At 34.9% G+C, this 20,601-nt stretch overlaps 1 protein-coding gene across 3 annotated transcripts in view; it reads right to left on the reverse strand.

Moving 5' to 3' along the window:
* Nucleotides 1-18,762, reverse strand: part of LOC129242721 (ATP-binding cassette sub-family G member 1) — a 42,187-nt gene extending 23,425 nt beyond the window's left edge. The window contains exons 1-3 of one of the 3 annotated variants that reach the window (XM_054879518.1): nucleotides 18,553-18,762; nucleotides 17,661-18,430; nucleotides 5,616-5,925 (exon numbers count right to left, since the gene is read on the reverse strand). In XM_054879518.1, coding sequence (XP_054735493.1) covers nucleotides 5,616-5,700 — 85 coding nt within the window. In that variant the 5' untranslated portion in view covers nucleotides 5,701-5,925; nucleotides 17,661-18,430; nucleotides 18,553-18,762. Of the gene's footprint in view, nucleotides 1-5,615; nucleotides 5,926-17,660 lie in introns of all 3 variants that reach the window. The other 2 variants (XM_054879519.1, XM_054879520.1) reach the window with 2 other exon arrangements.
* Nucleotides 18,763-20,601: the final 1,839 nt, after the last annotated feature.

The raw sequence follows: 20,601 nt of genomic DNA on the forward strand, positions 1-20,601 counted from the left end.
TATAACTTTACGGATTTAAAAATGCTATAAAAAAGAAACTACTCAATATTTTTCCAAACTGTTTTTTTTTATTTTGAAGAACAATCCTTTCGGTTAATGATGGAACACAACTTCATTCATATGGCTGCCTCGGCTAGCCATGCACCATCCCATACGGCGTCATACCATTCGTCTCAATGATGTCTCCGAAATGTCCAATTGTTGAGAACGACGGTGAACTGACGTTTCTGGTGATTCACGAACACTCTCGGCCACAGCAGCAATATTTTCGGATGTGCGCACGGTTTTTGGTCGGTCACGCGTTGGTTTGTCAATAAGCAACACAGTTTCTCTTACTTTTTTCGCAAAGTAACGCACATACGCTTCATTCGGTGTTTTTCTTCTTCCCATTACCGTACGTAATTTTCGTACACATTCTGCAACATTACCATGATTTTCAAAGTAATGTCGCAATATTTCGCAGCGTTCTTTGAGCGTATACACAACCATTTTCGTTCAGCGGAAGAATAAAACTAATTTTCTGTCAAATCAAATGACAGCTAAGTGTTACCATTCTTCAAATAATACCTAGTTCAAATCCGTAAGGATAGATGGCGGGCCCTATATTTTGACATACTGATTTAGTTCTCTCGTTAAGGGATGTGCTGCATTTTATGGTTAACATCTTTGATATTTCGATTGCTTATGAGGGATTTTACGGGCGCTTGGTAGCCAGTAAAAAAGTTGATATCTTCTCCAGGTATCGCATTTCGCTATACCAGTGTCATGACCTTAGTTATTGCCCTTCAGTGCTTTGAATGTAATGCTTTGAAATACCTGTTGGGATATTATCGTAACCATAAATATTCAAATACTCTTTTAAAGTACTCGATCTTATTGCCTTATTGGAAAGAGGTTTATTGTCCCAATTATTGCTTTCAAAGACATGGCTGCCCTCACGAAAACAGGTGCCACTCTTTGCACCTTGCTATTTTTTTTTTTAATTTCATACCTTTCTTAAAGACGTTTCACCACACAAGAGAGACATAGTAGAGAATTGGTCTAACTACCGCAGTATAGAGACAGTGCATTATTCTGGCTTCCAATTGCCAATTTTTTCCAATTAGCCAACTACAAGTGTACAACGCAATAGTTCCCGGATGTTAGTGTTGAACACAACCAGTGCAGCTAATACTTGTAAAATTTAGCATGTTTTGGAGGCAGAATATGCTCAGAAGCCTTCCGTTAGCCTTCTATCAGCTAACGGCAAACGGTTAGAGGCAAATTCTAAATACAAAAGCTAATTTTCAACAGGAAAATTTCAGCAATAGCGACGCATAACTGAAATATATTACCGAATTACTTTTCGAGATTTAATTAATGTTTGTTTGGATAAAAATTTTGGTCTTAAAAAAATTGAAGTATTAAAAGGGTTACCCTCTAAGCATGATCTAAATTTACAGCATACAAAACCAACAGATGAGCAACACCACTCTGCTTCGACACTTCTTGGCTCGATTGTTGATACTCGTAGAAATTGAAATGTTTTTGAAGGTTTCTACCACCACCATGAGAAAAATATCAATTTTCTTAATGAAAACTAATAGCAGTTTGCGACCAACCCTGAAGTTTGCGAACTGCTAGTCAAAGCATTATGCAATTTTTTCTTCAAGCTAACCGCTATGTGCATCGTTAATATTTGGTTGCTATTTTTTCGCGCTCTAAAAACTCTATTCTCTCTAATGTTCCAAATAAAGCTTTTATTTCCTTAAAAAGAGCCATTTTTCTGATGAAAATTTGACTAATAACATTTAATGAAAAAAATTATGCTCAACAATTTCGGGTTTTGAAACGACTAGTCCCGGAATTTCTGGAACCCCGGTCGGGCTCCCGGTATCACGGGGCACACATCTCTATTACTTGTTAATATATTTATTGTGCGGCTTTCTGAGCACAACGACATGTTAGTTGGCTTAGCTCGCAAAATGATGAGCGGTAAAAATTACGTTCACACATACTTACATACTTACGTATCTTGCACAGTTGATCTCATGTAATTATAATTATAATTCAGATGCCTGTCAACTGCGAAGCAGGAAAAAAACTTGTATGACAATAAAATGCAATAAAGTATTGTATAAAAAGTTGCTAATACTAAAATTGCAACAACGACAATTAGTATTGGAATTATTAACGTTCGCCAGAAAAATTCTAATCGAAATTGACAATTTAACTTGAAGATAATTTGAAATTTATAATTTTCAGCACACGATTGTAACACTACGTACAATGCACGTGCTTTTCAAACCAGCATTTGCTTTCCCCTTGTCGCTGGGAATAAATTATAAAAAGCATAAAATATAAAATATAATTGCCCACCAATTAATAGCAGATTTATTAATTTAATTATTTCTTATCTAACTATGGTAAGATTATGGTCACATTTACAAATATTTTGATTTTCAAAGAGGTTACTTATTTCAACAGAGTTCCTAGTTAATAATAAATAATGAATATCAAATCTTGACAATAGGCGGTTTTATACATTTTTTTTCACACCCGGAAAATCTGCCATATCCACAGTTACTTTGATATAATGGGAGCCATTACAAATTATAGAAAATTGATTTCTAAAATTAATATTCCCTGACCGCTTTGTCTACTTTGTTTAATGTTACTTTGGGTAAAAAGAAATAAAATAATGGAATCGGTTGGTGTTGTAGCAATTAACTTTGCCTTGTCAGTGTAGTGTAAATCACCGCTCGTCTGCGTCTAGCTCATCTAACATTTGTGAAAAGGTGGATAGTGCTGTGTGGGGTGCCTTCACATGACGGACATATGTTTAGTATGTCGGGGTCAATTCTGGATAAGTAGGAGTTTAACCTGCTACAATATCCAGAGCCTAATTGAGCCAGTGGTCTCACGGGTAAGCTGGAGCTCTTCATGTGCTGTAGGTGATGGTTGGACTCCGATGATAGCATTCTGGGGTCGGGAGCTTAAGAAGGTGGTAAGAGTCTCCCGATGAATGCCGTTAATAGTCTATCTGTACACTATCCAATCCTGTAATTGGCGGTCTGTTTTGTCCTGGATCTCATCCGCGTAATTTAGGAGGTGCCTCCTGACGTGCATGGGAGACGGCTGAGGCTCAACAGGTGTCTGCATGAATGGGACCTGCGGTAACACCCTAACAGAAACTGCTTGCTGAGCAGTTTATTATGCACTTTTACAGGGAGCTTATAGGCCTCTTGGTGTGATGTTCAAGTGGGGACATCAAAAGACATTTTATCGGTAGATAACTGTAGTGATCCATATCTCGTAAAGTATCGACCAAACAATTTAAAGTTTATGCTCGTTGTCGAGGTGACATTTCACACTAAAAAAATTATTTTACTGTTTTCCCGATTAACGTCATCGCATATCCAGGTTATTAGATTGGAAGGGAACTTTAATTCAACAATCCCCAATATCTGATACATTTGAAGTTAGGTTGTACGGTAAAACTTTGATATTAAGAGCCTTGTTAAAACAAAATTTCTGCAGAGTCCCCTGAAAAATCCTCGCTGTGGCAAAGTTTTCCATACAAAAATGCTCCATAATTATAACGAAGAAATTTTGAGTACGAGGGACTTCGGAATATATTGTTCGTTCTTTGACTGTTAGCAAATGCGTCTACAGTGAACGTAGATTCATTTATTCATTTATGCATTTGCGTTCTCTGGTGTCTATATAACAGAGTGTCTACTTAAAAGCCTCTACATGGCGAATTCTGAATATAATTACGTTTAGAAAGCCTTTATATAATGAAGTGTAATGCGTTGAATGCACATTGTCAGCTTTTGTTTTAATTGTTAATAAAATGAGTTACCCTGTGAAGAGCACTTTGATTTGCCTACGCGACGGAATTTTCATTATTATTAATAAAAAATTAAAACAGTGTCAGTTTTGATTTATTATTTCTCCTATTTCTTCTATTAACTATTTTTTGAAAAATTCTGCATGTATCGTTACATTGAGGTTTTGATTTTCTAAATATATAACGAAATCATAGATGTAATGAAGTATTTGCTCAATCCCTTCAACTTCTCCATTTCGAGATTTCACTGTAAAAATATTAATTATTTCAAATTACAAATTGGTTTTGGCACAATGAAATACGCTAGGCGAGCCTAGCTAGCGGAACGGATCGTCATGCTATGATTTAGGAGGGATTGCCACTGGCTTTAATTAACCTACCAGGCAATATGAGTCTGCCCCCAAACAACACCGAGACCACGCGAGCTATCAATTTCCAATAAATATATACAATCGTAACAAAAGTGTAGTAAAGCAAACACTCCTCCAGTATTATCTCATTTCACGATTTCTTTTCACACGATTTGGCGAGACTATACATTTTGCACAATCAGTTAATTTTAGAAATAATTAATATTGTAACTGTATTATAATGCATACACACGAGCACACATAAATATACCACTGTATAATTTTATCACATTTTTCCACCAATGACTAGCAAACAGCAAAAGTGGCAGAAATCATGCAACAATAAAAAAAACCCACTTCCTTAAATAAATAATAAATTTTCTTTGCATTTTTTTCCGTGGGGTAGATTACCTAATTGCACGCTAAACTATAAAACGAAAGCAAATATCAACAAACTTCCAAAACAAGAAAATTCACGAGTCGGCCAATCAACCAACCAAGCTGTTCAAGCAGGTCACAGTGGGAAGTATTTATCGCTCATTAGATATAAAAAATAATTAGTTTTATGATGCCTAGAACGGCAGACAGTTTTTCGTTTTCGAAACGGGAGATCCTCTGAATATTCGTCATTAAGAGGACCCAGATTTCCAAAATTTTCGATATTTCGAAAGTATAGTTCTTAAGAAAATACTGTGAAATTTTCATGCGGAAATTCCCAATATTATAGCTTCTACAGCCCATTAACTAGGTAGATAGCGGTACGCGCGCTCATTTTTGTATGAAAAAGAAGTTAAATAAAAAGCCATGAGGGCACCGTAAAATTCGGTTATCTATCTTCATCTCGGTCATCTATCTCCGTAAGTATTTCTCCGATTTCCTTGAAATTTTGGCACAGTATTTTGCGTTAAAAGGAAGTAAAAACCAAAACTCCATGTTTTGAAAAGAAATCCATAAAATTCGTTTTAAAATTTCTATGCCTCAAGTTTCCCCAACTAACCAACTTTGGTTAAAGTCATCTATCTCCGTAAGCATTTCTCCGATTTCCTTGAAATTTTGGCACAGTATTTAGGAAGCATTGTGCTTTAGAAGTAAGTAAAAAAACATAATTCCATGTTTTGAAAAAAAAAAAACACATAAAATTCGTTTAAAGTTTGCCATGCTTCAAGTTTCCCCAATTCACCTTCATGATTTTGACCCATATGCTGTGGAAGACCTTCACAATCGAGAGAGGAATATTTTGTAGGTCAATATTAAAATACAGTCTAAATAAACGTAATACTAATAACCAAGGCGTGTAATTATAAAATTTACTAATTATTAACAATTTTACCACAGTGCAGACGATGGCCAAAGCAATTCTCAATTTCGTTCGCCCCTTCATTTTTACTAGTTTTCTATTAACTACTGCAATTTGATGGAAAATAAATACTCACTGAAATGTTTGCGCTCCTTAACGGTGTAGTAAACATCTTGAAATTCGACATCTCTCGATGGCTTCAAACAGGCGGTGTCTTCCATTGCCACTTCGATGTTTTCTTGTTTGGCTGCAGCTTGTGTACGATGGTCAATTACTGGTTGTTGTTGTTGATTTTACTTATTAATTGGAATGCTACTTTTCTAACGCCGCATTTAACTTTTTCGTTTTAATTTTTTATCGCTCAATTTACCTTTTCGGTGGAACGTGTTGCGCGTTCAAAATGTTGCATTAGACAAGCAGTGTAGTGAAGTGTGAAGAAGCATGAACTGTAAAAGTGGAAAAATACGAAAACAAAGTAATTTAAGCTGCAATGTGATTGAATATAACGATTTACTGTCAATGTTAATATGAAGTGTTTTATCGTTGAGAGAATTTTAATATTAACGTTAAATTTATTTATGTACATTTATTTATGTACGCTGATTAGAGGTGATGCAAAATTTTTAGTTATGCGCTATATTACGCAAAATCCATGAGTTGAGAGAAGGCAAAGATGAATTTTAATAACGCTTAATGACTCTTCATTTAGCTGGACTACAAAGCGTTTAATTGAATTATATGGACTATTGCGACTTCTTGCTCGAACGATAGTATTTTGTATGAAAAATTAGCAATTAAAAGATAATAACAGTTTATAATGTTCAACAAGTCAAAACGATTTGAGTTGTAAAACATTATTGCAAAAATCCATATATTTACGTACACTATGTTCAAAAAGTAACCATAACTTATCAATTAAGGTGTAATACCGAAATTAAACAAAATTCGCCACTTCTCTGCTCGCTAAGTTTAGGATCTGCTCGCTCGAGGAAAAATTTGCATGTGAAAGCACAAACAAAGTTACCAAGCAAGACGCACCGCTAGCGCATTTGGTTATACCTCATTAAACTGGTATAGCTCATTATTTTATTGGGTTGGGAATAAATTCATAGCGTTTCTATATTTTCTTTTATTTTACAACGATTTCTATGCTGTTTGACAGAGGGTAAGTATTCATTCGATAGAACTCTTTCTGCTCTACAAAACTATGTTAATTCTATTTTTGAGCTATTTATTTTTTTATATTAGTTTTGAGACTTTGAAATTGAATACCCAGGAGGCAAAAGTCAACATTTTCGTCACCTGTTCTTTTTTTCCTTTCAACGATGTAGAAAAAACTGCCGAAGCAGCCCGGGACATTTGCGTCGTGTATGGAGAAGGTGTCATAGACGAGTCTACAGCACGGAAATAGTTTGTAAAGTTCAAAAATGGCGACTTTGACATCGATGATACGTCCCGCAACGGAAAGCCTTCTGAATTCGACAAAGAGCGTCTTAAATCATTTTTGAAAGAGAACGGTCGTCAAACCAATAGTACATTGGTGGGAAAAATTAACACTGGCATGAAACAATTCTCAATTACCTTTATTCCATGGGATTTACCGAAAATTTGAGTGGATTGGTGCCTCACAAGCTCAATGAGAAAACAAAGAAAGTCGCCTTCAAATTGCTACCCCGTGTTATACGGTACAGCGCTTTTTGTACCGAATCGTCACGAGAGATGAGAAATGGTGCCTATACATCAATATGAAGCAAAGAAAGGAGTGGGGGCTCCCGAAGATACACCAAGGCCGAGAGTCAAACCGGATCTTCATCCAAAGAAGATCATTATTTCTGTTTGGTGGGATTGAGAGGGCATGGTGTACTGAGAAAAGCTGGAAAAGAATGCCGTGGTCAACAAAGAGCCCTACATTGCCCAGCTATATCGCGAGATTGAGGTTAAGACCTGCTCGAAGACTTGCTCAACTGAGGCGTGAAGACCTCTTCGACTTGGTCAAACCATACTCCTTCACGCCAAAGCCAAGCCCCATGTTGCACAAGTCGTCAAAGCCGCACTTCAAGAGCTCAAATGGGTGGACCTTCAGCATCCGCCGTATTTTCCGGACCTTGCACCGACCGATTACCATCGTTTCCGCTCCCTGTCAAACCATATGAATGACGTTACCTTCGATAACAGGCGATTTTTGGCAGAACGGAATCAACAAGTTGGGCGAGAGGTGGGTGGAGGTTATAAACAGCAACGTCAAATATATATTATAATTAATTAACTTTTTAACATAATTACTGTTTTTTGTTTAAATAAAAGTATTCTGTAAAAACCCTACGAACTTATTCCCCAACCCAAAATATACGAGTAGCATACCCAAGTGGAAAATAAATCTATATGTGCCTGCAGCGAGAGGGACTATAGGAGGCTGGTTGTACTGATGACGGGTCACTTTCTATGGGCAAAGCACATGGAAAAGGTGGACATCTCAGACAGTGCACTTTGCCCAGCATGTGGAGAGGCGGAAGAGACGGCGGACCACTTTCTGTGCATCTGCCCCGCTTTCGCTCGAATCAGGCTTGAGGTCTTTAGCACTGATGTGTTGAGAAGCGACCACCTTGGCTCCTTGGCACCACAAGATCTACTTAGATTTCTTTAGAGGTCGGGTAGACTTAAAGAAAATTAAAAATGGAACCCGAGTGCAGTACAATAGACTTAATTATGTCTGAGTCTGTCCCGACAAAAAAAAACATACCCAAATTATTTTTAATACCAAAATTCTGAATTTGGAAATTTTGATGAAGTTTTTTTTTTTAATTTTTACGAGTTTTTTGAATTTCTGAAGTTTTGAGTTATATGATTTTTGCACTTTCTTTATATATAATAACAAAAAATATATATAAAAATATATAATAAAAAATTAAATACAAAAGTAATAGTTAAAAATGGATAGTTCGACGCTCTATTATTATTTTGAACACAGATGTAGGCGTATTCTTTCGATTTTTTATTGTAATAAATCATCTTTTATCTGTCCAAGCAACTCAGTAGCGCACAAGAAGCGTGTGATTCATGTCTGGCTGTCATGTGTGGCACCTCATTAAATATGTGCAAATTTAAATAGACGTGTTTACATATAGTATTCGTAGCCGGTTGCCTTTACGGCTGTATATTTTTCTAGTTGAGGCATCGATAGCGTTGTAGCGGAAAAGTCTGAGGTCAGTATTGGGAAAAGTTTAGTTGAGGTAATTTTTTGTTTTTTCTTACTTTTTTCTGCTTTGTCATTGCCTGTGTAAAAATTTTATAAATTTTTGCGTAAGTTTCTTGTTTTTCTGTATTTTGTATTTTGAATTTCGCTCAAAACTAGTTTGCTTCTTGTGTTTCCTTAGGAGTAATAATCGAACGATCTTATGAAACTCGCATGTATGCGTTGGCCATTTGATTAGTACCATAAATAGGCATTTAGCAGTTACCTAAGAGCTCAACTTTACTTTCTGCATACGTTTAAACTGCCTAAATTATGCAAAAATGCGGACCGCTTATTTTATGAGCTTGTGTTATTTTTGCAAAAGTGGAAAAATTCAGTAGTCTTCATGATTTGAGGAAAGCATGTTTTCAATTTAAATCAGTGGCGTAAGCAGGTATTTTTTATTATTTTTGTACAAGTCATGTTTTCATTAATTTGTATCTCAATGCTTACGAAAATTACAATATTATTTTTCTTATTTTATTATCTTACTCAGGTACGAGCTCTCAACTGCCTGCGGGCTCAAAATAACTTATGTATGTTTTTCTGTCTTATTGCGTTTTAGTTGACACTTTCTTTATTTTGTATTTCTTTTTTGTAGTAATGCGATGCCTACTAAAACAACTGCGCTTATTCATAGTACAAAGAACATATTCGCGCATAAGTCGATACACTACGAGCATGAAATGCTTTTGATTCCTCTTTCAGTTCTTTGTTGCAGTTGGTTTGGTGTAGCAAATAAACAAAATCAAGCTTTAAGCATTTTTATCCAGAAATATTTACGCCTGCGTTTTATTTCGAAATATTACACACACTACACCTGGCATTACAATATACCAGTTCTGCCGGAAAATTTAGCACGTGCTTAGTAACGAGCTATGAGCTTTCCGAGTTTTGGCAAAAATATGTTGTTGGCGATTCTACAGCCGGAGTCTGGATTCCTTTATAACAAAGAGCTTAATTAATTATGCAGAATATGTAACGCTCTAAGACTGCCTAAAGATAGTTGTTGTAACAAATTAAACGTTCTCTATAGATTTTTGGAGAATGATGCTGAAGCGACAGTTCTTGGTCGGATATAAATCTGGATCGTTCCAGTAGCGTATGACCGACTTGCAATATCTCTCTCTTTTTACAATCTATGAATTTATTAAGAGTAAAATGAGTAAGCGGTACAAAACAAATTTTTAAATGTTTATAATTTTATCTCGAAAATAGTTTTGGAAATATATAACTAGTCAAGAATGTGACGTAAGGAGGACATAAGTTTCTTATAAATTTTAAGCAATTTATAAGTGTCTTTCAAAAAAAAGATCACTAGGTTTCTATTACAAAAATTGTGTACACCATTGATGTCTCCTAAACCAAAAAAGTGAAATGATTGAAAAATGCATTTAATGCACAAACAAATAAAATCTTCATAGAAATCCTCAGTTTTTTTTTTTTAATATATCTAAGAATACGCGCAAAGAATGAAAATAGATTTGACGCATGGGCTTTTAAAATATGGTATTTGAACTCAGTTCTTGTTTTTTTTGTGTGCCTCACCCTCCTCTACGCCAAAATATTTCGGTAAAATATTAAGACTCACATGAGCTGGACCGGTATGAAAGTGCCTCAAAAAATCTCATTATATTAATGCAGATCTTTTTAGTTTAAGGAAAAAATATTTTTAAAAACCATTTTTAATAAAAAAAACAATCGATTGTGAGAGGTGTTTTCAAATCGATCCAGCTCCGGTAAGTCTTAATATTTTGCTGTTTTTTGTTAGTTCCATTCAGTTGTGAGTTGCAGGGTGTCAACAAAGAGAAAATTCTGTAAATTTTTCTTTCATAGAGGAGAAGACGTAATTCAAATGCAAGAAATTGTGATGGTGTTTATAGTGCCGATACTGTAACAGTTTATTACGTGCAATTTTTGGTTTCTTTTATGTTAAAGAAAATGTCGATAAAATCACTGAAAAAATGAAATTGACCGGCATATTAGCAGTCGTAGCATCGCTCAAGAGCTAAACATCATAACCATAAATAGTTCTAATCCATTTGTGGAAAAATTTTACGCAAAAAAAATGGATTTCTTTTCGCCCAAACAATTAGTTTAGTACATTTTATAATTCCGTTTGAAAGCTCGCAACACCCTAATGTACAAGGTGGCACCAAATTAATCATCAATATTTTGTGGACTAACTTTTTGATTATATAAAACCAAATCAGCTTGAATGATGGAAACCTTTGGAGCTTTACATCAAGCTCACAAGTGTTAAACATTATGACGTACGATGCCATTAGGAAACAGTCAGACACCTTTTATGTGAGCGTGAAAGCTTAGCTACAAGGAGACTCCGAACTTTTGATATGGCATTTTAACAGATGCGGACATAGCGCATCTAAATCTAACGAAGCTTTGCTCGTTTATTAAAGCTACCGGATGGTTTGAAAAGAAACCCATAGGGTAAGGATAAGTTCCAGTGGTATCCCAATGGATCTATGAAAGGTCTAAGTGTGTCATTGAGACAGCCACACCAACTACCTACCTACGCCATTAGCAAAAAATGTAAATCTTCCGATAGGGTGATTAATTTTGTGCCACTCCGTATGTATGTATATTAGCTTATATTCATATTTAATTTTTAATAACACAAATTAATAATTCTATTATTCAGTAAAATAAGATAAATCAATTATGTTAAATATTGTGTAATGGGGAGTGATGGCATTAAAAATTGAGCCTATTTCGATATAGGCCGCATTAAAATTCCAAATAGCCATTACTTGCATATTTAAATTCATAGCTTATTTTGAAAAACTACAAACCAGATTATTTTCGTGATTAATTCCGCTCATAATTTTTGGCCTCAATTGCCACGTAGGGTTAATGTGAAATAGTCACCTATACACCGGCATATCGAAATAATTAAATATGAATATGAAATATCATTTTAAATTGAAAATGACGCACCTTGATTGCGTTGTTTTTTTATATTATAAAAAAGTGTTAAAGATTGATCTCTAGAAACTGCTTTTTTTTTTGTGATCTCTCTCTATCGATTAGAGTTTAAAAACATGTTGGCAGCGTCACGGAAAATAACACTAAACGTAAATTATTGCCACTTATGCGCATATACATATACTCGTACATATGTACGTAAGTGTTAAATACTAATATAAATATTATTACCACGCACGTGCTGAAGCATAAAAATGTTAATATGTATAAAGAAATCACATCAAATCACATCAAAAGAAACAAAACTTATTATGAAAAATCAAATAAAAGCAAATAATGGAATAATTAATGTTAGCAAGTAAAGTAAATGACTGTGCGCTATTCTGAAGACCGGCTTGGACAAGAAAATAAATATGTACATACATACATATGTACAATTTGATTTTAGAAAAAAATATTGGCGCTTAATTGATGTTAGCTTTTATTTGTATTTCCTACCGCTGGAAAGATTTCTAGAAGTTTCTCTAATTATTGGAGCACATGTGAAAAGATAAAATGCATATCATGCAAACAACAATATTTACATTTTTACATACATATGTATATTCCCACATATATACTCGCACATACATACATATGTTAAACAGTTGAAGTTTATTAGAAAAATTCCAAGCCACAATCATGAGACTATTATGCATGAATAAGGAAACTGAACAGCAAGTACGGAATATTTTTTAAGAAAACGTACTCTTCAATACAGCTACAGCGAATTATTTTTTGCGAAATAATATCCGGCACGCTTTTGTTGCAAAAAAAAAAGATTAGTCGAGCAAACTCAAGCATAGGCATCGAGATCAGAACAAAAATGTACTTATAAATTGGTACGTCAATTTGACTGCGATGTAGAAAAATTGGCTAAAATGGAGCAAATTTTCAATTTTTGACCTACAACTTATGCAGGCTTTTTTTATGCAAGTTCAAAGGTACAATGCGGCAATACTCTGATTTATAAGCTCTAGTTAACAAAATGATGTCTCACTTGGATTGCGCTGGACACAATTGCATCAAGATTTGATTTAAAGGTGTTTTCATTTGTTTCAAAATTTTTTCGAAAATCGTTTTATTACATATTTCTTACAATATGTATAAATTAATAATTTTAAATGCCAGACCGAAAGCCTCAACTGCTAGTTGACTTGCTTCTCTAATGCAATTATTTATAATTATATTTCAAATAAATAAGTAAATAAATAAATTTAAAAAAATATATTTAAAAAAAAAAAGAATTTTTTGAACTTTTTAAATGTCTTAAAAGCGTTTAATTGAAAGCGAAAGATAGAAGGTTCAATTAAGGCATTAATTTGATGGACAAAACTGATGTTACCGGTCATGTTCGACCGAATGTCCCAGTTCTTCCTGCCACTAAGCAGAGGGGACTGTAGGAGGCTGGTTGAACAGATGACGGGTCACTTTCTATGGGCAAAGCACATGAAAAAGGTGGGCATCTCAGGCAGTGCACTCTGCCCGCATGTGGAGAGGAGGATGAGACGGCGACCACTTTCTAAGGCACTGATGTGTTAAAAAGCGACCACTTTTGCTCCTTAACCACAAGATCTAATCCGATTCGGAGGTCGAGTAGATTTAAAGATTTAAATAGTACAATGGACTTAATTGAGCCTGACTGCTGTGCTTGCTAGTCTGTCCCGACAAAAAGAAAAACAGAAAAAAATTTGATATCACATGTTTTGATCGGTTAATGGATTCTCCAAATATTGTAAACTTTATGATATACCAAAACCGTTATTTGGCGATATCTCGAAAACTTCATGGCAGAAAAAGTTTTTTGAATTTTCGGACTCCGCGAAAGATTTTTTTTACTTTGAAGAAATTGCTTAACACCTTAGCGAAAAAAAATTATCAAAAATCAACGACAATTTTGAGCAACTTGAAAGTTGTAGTTTGTTCTACTAATATTAAATGGGCATCAAGATTTGACTTGAAGGGAACATCATCAATGATGTCTTACAGTTCAGTCGTGTTAAAAGTCATTTTATAAAGCTTTCCCGCTCTAATTCAATATAGAGCTCATGTGACAAAATATTAGATTAGAGAAAAATGAATCCATTATTTTTGTGTAAAATTTTTGCGCAAATGGTTTACAACTATTTTAAGGCCGATCTTTAGCTCCTAGGCAATGCTACGACTACTAACATGCACCTGCTTCATAGCTGCCCCCCCCCCCAAATTAGTCACCGTTCATAGTCCACGCCCCACCCCTCTTCTTTTCGTCCTATCGTTTTCCTTCAACTCTTTTCCCCCTTGCAATGGTATCACAAGGGATGAACCAAACTTCTTTCGTCCAAGTGAGCCCATTTTCTGGGCAACCATTACAACCTAACCTAACATACCGGTCAACGTTCTGTGCCTGAATGGCCTTAACTGCCTGAACGGAATCGATGTAACCAAAATTGCACGTAATTAGCTGTACAGTATCAGTACCATAAACATCCAAGGCGAAATCTATCATTCTTGATAAACACCATTCACAATTTCAGCGGTCTGGCTTGTATTTTCGCCTTTGTCAAAGAAAAACTGTAAAATGTAACGCATTTTCTCAATGTTGACCGCCATTGTTAACACCCTGTAACTCACAACTGAATGAAATAAACAAAAAACAGCAAAAGAATTTTTATAGTGTGAAATGTCACCTTGACAACGAGCATCAACTTTAAATTGTTTGGTCGATACTTCACGATAATAATGTATTCCTTTTTCCCGAAACTAATAATCCAACAACCTCTAGCAACTCATTTCTTCTAGCTTCTATAGGGTCTGCTATATAACTTTACGGAATTAAAAATGCTATAAAAAAGAAACTACTCAATATTTTTCCAAACTGTTTTTTTTTTTTTGAAGTACAATCCTTCCGGTTAATGATGGAACACAACTTCATTCATATGGCTGCCTCGGCTAGCCATGCACCATCCCATACGATCGGTCCAATTTTTCAACACATTTTCGATTGTATGCGGCTGTATTTCAGCTATGACGTATGACGCGTATGTTGGTCTTCAGTGCATCAATTGTTGCTGGTTTGTTGGCATAACACTGGTCTTTGACGGCACCCCAAAGATAATAACCCAACGGCGTCAAATCGCAGCTCCGAGGCGGCCAAACGATATCAGAATTACGGCTGATAATGCGATCTTCGAAGACAGTGCGCAAAAGATTGATCGTAGCATTCGCTGTGTGGCACATTTTGCAACATTACCATGATTTTCAAAGTAATGTCGCAATATTTCCCAGCGTTCTTTGAGCGTATACACAACCATTTTCGTTCAGCGGAAGAATAAAACTAATTTTCTGTCAAATCAGATGGCAGCTAAGTGTTACCATTCTTCAAATAATACCTATGTAGTTCAAATCCGAAACGATAGATGGCGGGCCCTATAAATGCAATATTAAATAAATCGGAAGTACGACTTTTGAAATTTCGTTATGCCAGCGCAGCTAGGCGCTACAAAATAGCCAGTAATATGCCGTTAAAAATGCGTCAACTTGTGAGTGAAAATCCCATTTCAAATATTAGGCGAACAAAGTGAACTCTTCTACTTACTTATATAACATAGGTATAAAAGCTTCTTACAGATGGAAAATCTGATTTTTAAATAAAAAATTAAAATTTTTGAAAACAAAATATTATTTTATCAAAACAAAATTTATAATTTTGCACAGCTATTGTAGGTGTCATTGCACAACTACGAGTATTGTTGGCTTAAGAGCATTTATTTAGATAGAAGATTATTTAGTTTTAGAATCATAGGCACATTTTTCACATTTATTTATGCATACAAGTATGTATAAATATCATACATATGTAGATTAGTGATTTGTACGCTTGCATTTGTCCAACTTCCTTCCATTAACCTCCACAAGTTTTTACATAATCATACAGGCATATACTTACATATCTGCACATGTATGTATGTATGCATCTTTATTTAATTTTAATTGCTACACAGCAAATTGAACATTTCAGAGTTAACTGCCAGCTCTCCCCATATGTTAAGTAGATCTTAAGTACATACATACATATATATTTAACATATGAGGAGAGCTGGCAGTTGACTCTGAAATGCTCAAATACTAATATTTGTATACACATGCATACATGTATGTAGATGTATAAGTCCGCAGTCATTAATTGAACCGTTAAAATATCTAACATTATCTTTTCCATCTGTGTAAAGAAGTTAAACTAATTATTGGAACTTACAGCACCCGCAATTACGTACAGGCTGTGTAATCGATATTAAATCTTAAAAAATCTTCAAGGTTATATGCCCAGTTGCAAAAACAAAAACAAAAAAGTAAGAAGTACCCATGTATGATTTGCGAATTTTCCCATAAATCGTGATGCATAGTAATTAACGTGTGGATGATAAAATTAAATGTGTGATACGTGAACCTTCTAATTGTTTTCCATGTAAACAAAAAATGAACAACAACTCACGATCGTTCAAGAATAAAGTTAAAGGCATCAACAGCTTACTTTGCACATTTTTAGGGTTAAGGTTTGAGCTAAATATGCTGACAATAGCAATTGGAGCACTGTAGAAATCTGGAAAGTGAGTAAGTGAGTTAAATCACTTTTATGTGGTTAGTAATGTCAGTTGAATAGACAAAGTTTAGTGTAGCTTAAATCCAATTAACCTTACCTAACCTAGCCTTCCTCATTTAGAAGTAAGCAGTTGGAAAAGAGAGGATGTCTATGAATAATGAACTTTTTAAAAGACCGAGTTTTTCAATGAATCTTTTTTTTTGCCGAACAATAGCGCTTATTTGAAGCAACATAACCGACGAAAGCATCGCCAGTCGGTTCGTTCCCCCGACAGTCGGTTGTACATTTCCGGAACGACTCGGATTTACTATATATCCGGCCAAGGACTGGCATTTCAACATCACTCCCCGTACATGTATGGGGAATGTTTTTGCTGCTACAACAACAATAACAACAACAACGAAAGCATCGGGTTAATGCAATAAGTATCTACTTCTACATTACTGCTTTCCAAGAAAACTTTTTACTGCATCAATGGCAAAATAGCAAATAGTAAATAATCCAATACGCCGTAGTAGCCGAGTAGGTTGGTACGTGACTACCATGCGGAAGTACATAGGTTCGAATCTCCGTGCATGAAACACCAAAATGAAAAAGTTTTTTTCTCATAACGGTCGTCCCTCGGCAGGCAATAGAAAACCTCCGAGTGTATTTCTGCCATGAAAAAGCTCCTCATAAAAATATCTGCCGTTCGGAGTCGTCTTAAAACTGTAGGTCCCTCCATTTGTGGAACCACATCACGCCACAAGTAGGAGGAGGCACTCTGTCAAATACCAAAAAAGTGTGTAATCGCCATTTATACTTATATCATAAATATATAAATAATCCAATCACTCTAGTAGAAAACACTTGGTAGTTGCAAGAAATTTCAAGAAAAATTGGGAATCAAAAACTGAGTGGCGCAAAATTAATCCCCCTATCGGAAGGTTTATAATTTTTCCGAATGACGTCGTACGTCATTTACATTTGACACTTGTGAACTAGGCAGCTGCAATATACAAACAAGCAGTATACAAACAACAAGTAAAGGTCAAAATAAATATTTCCATTACCCTAAATCATTTTTTTATTTAGTTAAAAAAATAATTCAAAATATTGCTGATTAATTTTGTCAAAAATTGGATGATTAATTTTGTGCCACCTTGTACATTGTTGATAACAAGTAGAAAACAAGTCGGAGTACGTTAAGTATTTACATAAAAAACCGTCTCATTTTAACGTTGAAATTGGAAAGACACATTGATCACAGTATAAATTCACCAGCACTGCCATAAAGAATCGCCTTACGTTTAACAAATATATATACTCGTATATTATTAGGGTTTATAAAAATATATTTATATTTTAATCAATAAATTTTCATATGTTATATTGGCACTTACTTTCTCACAAGCGAAGCTTCAAGTAGTATTCTCGTTTCACTTTATATTTTATACTGCATCTCACATGAAATAGTAGCCGGTTTAAATTTCAGGAATGGATGTTTGACGCTTGTTTACTGACGATTTATATGTACTTATTTTAATTTTTATTACTTATATTTTAAATATTTCTCACTTTTTTATCGGAGCATTGCCAGATGACGCAGCCAATTTTAGTTGTTTTTTCTCCAGCGAAAAATGCGCAAATTTAAAGAACGAAAAAACACACATACACACACTGAGCAGATACCATTTGTTCATCAAATACTTTGAACTTTGCTGCAAAATTTATTTTTGTTCAACTGGTTCTTTGCAAAATTCCTAATATGCGCTCATTTAAACTATTTGCAATTTAATTTGAATTAAGAAATTGAAGTCAATATTTTAGCGCATTTAATTTGCTATTAATTTACTTTCAAGTTTTAAATGGGATTTGTGTGGCCATTAACGACTTTGCTTTGGTCTAAAAATATTTGGTCCTATTTATAATTAGCACCACTTTATGGTTTTTTAATTTAGAATGACATTTAGTACTACTCTGCATACGGCTATAATAATATCTTTTTTATTCTCAAATAACCGGAATTCTAATGATTTGTAATTTCCTTAATTAATCTATATTATTCAATAGCACTTATCGATGAATACATACATGGGTATTTTGTTTTTATCTAAGGAATTTTCTTTCACAATTTACTAATGTTTCTTTATTTAATCGCCAGCTTGATACACTGCAATAAAAAATTCATTAATCCTTGAGTGCACTCTACTTCGTTAAATTGTAAATGCAGTTCATTTGAATTTGAATACTTTGAACAAATTTGCAAATCAAAAATAACACCAAACACTTTACACGTCTCGAATTGTTGTTTCTTTCTATTGTTTTATTTTTTTATTTTGTTCTTCTCGATGGCAGCAAAAAAAAAATTGTAAGAAAAACGAAAGGGTTCGACTATGTCGTATACTCGTATGTTTGATTGAGTGTTGTGTGGCTTGTTTAGAAGCTTGCGCGCCGTGTAATCGCTTCACTGTGAAGCACAAATGCGAATGAATCAAAACGAAGTTGGAGCTCACCACCAAAAGTCGGTGCAGCGCCCCACAATAGTCAACAATAACAAGCAGCATCGCGAATTTAGCATTGCTGTTGTGGTTGCTACTGTAACTGTTCCGAACAGGAAACTGCTGTGCTTAGTTGCTGCGCGTTGGGAGCAGCTACAGCAACAGTTGCTCTGTTTTCATTTTTATTTTTTTTATTTGTTGTGTTGTTGTTACCTGCTTAAGCGAATGTGCAAAGCAAAATAAACATGAATAATAAAGTAGAAATATATATGTATATGATGTAGATGTATATGTATGTGCGTAAGTAAGAGAATTTTAATATTGTACATGGGGCGCGCACAAAATCAAAAAATTAAATTTCAGAAACACGACAACTATGACAAGGAAGGAAATAATTTAAGTATTAAAAAATGTGTGAATAGCGAAAAATTCTTCAATTGACGGCGGTCAAATTATTAGCTTTTAATATATTTAACGTTTTTATTTTACTTTAGGGCAACTTTAATATAAAGTGTATTACTACTTAAATCTACCGACCTGGATTTATATCCGGCCAAAGACTGTCACTCCAGCAACATTGAGAGTGTTTATGCTGCTGCAACAACAATGGGCATTGAAAGGCCGCTAGTGTATTTTCGCATTAAAAAACTTCTAGCAAAAAGCGTCTACTGTTCCGAGACAATATAAAAATTTAGGACCCTCAATTAAGACGCACTCAACAATTCGAAGCTTAATATCGGTAAAATACTTAAAGTATAAAGTGCGTGACTAACATTCGGAATTCGGAGAGAACGTAGGTTCGAATCTCCGTGAAACACCAAAATGAAAAAAAAGTTTTTTCTAATAGCAGTTGCCTCGTGGCAGGCAATGGGAAACCTCCGACTGTATTTCTGTCATGGAAAAGCTCCTCATAAAACAAATCAATTGCCGTTCGGAGTCGGCTTAAAACTGTAGGTGCCTCCATTTGTAAAACACCAATAAATTAATCAAAGTAAAATTAAACTTATAATTAACTAGTTTTAATTGTAATGAGTGAAAGAAAAAGATAAGATTTCTTATAATCTACAGAGGAAGATTATTAGATAATACTAAGAATTTAGTTCAAGAATTCATTTAGTACCAATTTGAAGTGGTTCTTTGTGGAAGAAAAATCCAGGCCAGTATGATTTGAAAGCGAATTAAATTCTCCCAGAGTTCTAGAAATCGAAGCATGGGAAGCATAATTAGCTCTTACCATCCCTAACCAGAAAAAAATCATGATCCCTAAACTTCGCTGAGGAATATTGAAATAGATTTCCTCGAGTAGCAATGGGGAGTCAATGACCCCATTTATCAAATCGAAAAGGAAAGTAATGGAACGAATAGTCCTTCTAATATCTAGCAATATTAGTTTAATGAGCAAGCACACACTTTTATAGCATGGAATTGGATCAGTGAAACTAAAGGAACGCAAAGCATAACGCACAAAAGCTTTCTGGATACGTTCAAGCCTACTAATATGACAAGCATATATATATATATATAATTGGCGCGTACACCCTTTTTGTGTGTTTGGCCGAAGCTCCTCCTCCTATTTGTGGTGTGCGTCTTGATGTTGTTCCATAAATGGAGGGACCTACAGTTTCAAGCCTATTCCGAACGGCAGATATTTTTATGAGGAGCCTTTTCATGACAGAAATACACTCGGAGGTTTGCCATTGCCTGCCGAGGGGCGACCGCTATTAGAAAAAACTTTTCCTGCATTTTGGTCTTTCATCGAGATTCGAACCAATGTTCTCTCTCTGAAATCCGAATGGTAGTCACGCACCAAGCCATTCGGCTACGGCGGCCGCCATAATATGTA

Source organism: Anastrepha obliqua, chromosome 3 (assembly GCF_027943255.1).
Source record: "Anastrepha obliqua isolate idAnaObli1 chromosome 3, idAnaObli1_1.0, whole genome shotgun sequence".
In the NCBI taxonomy this organism is placed as follows: Eukaryota; Metazoa; Arthropoda; class Insecta; order Diptera; family Tephritidae; genus Anastrepha; species Anastrepha obliqua.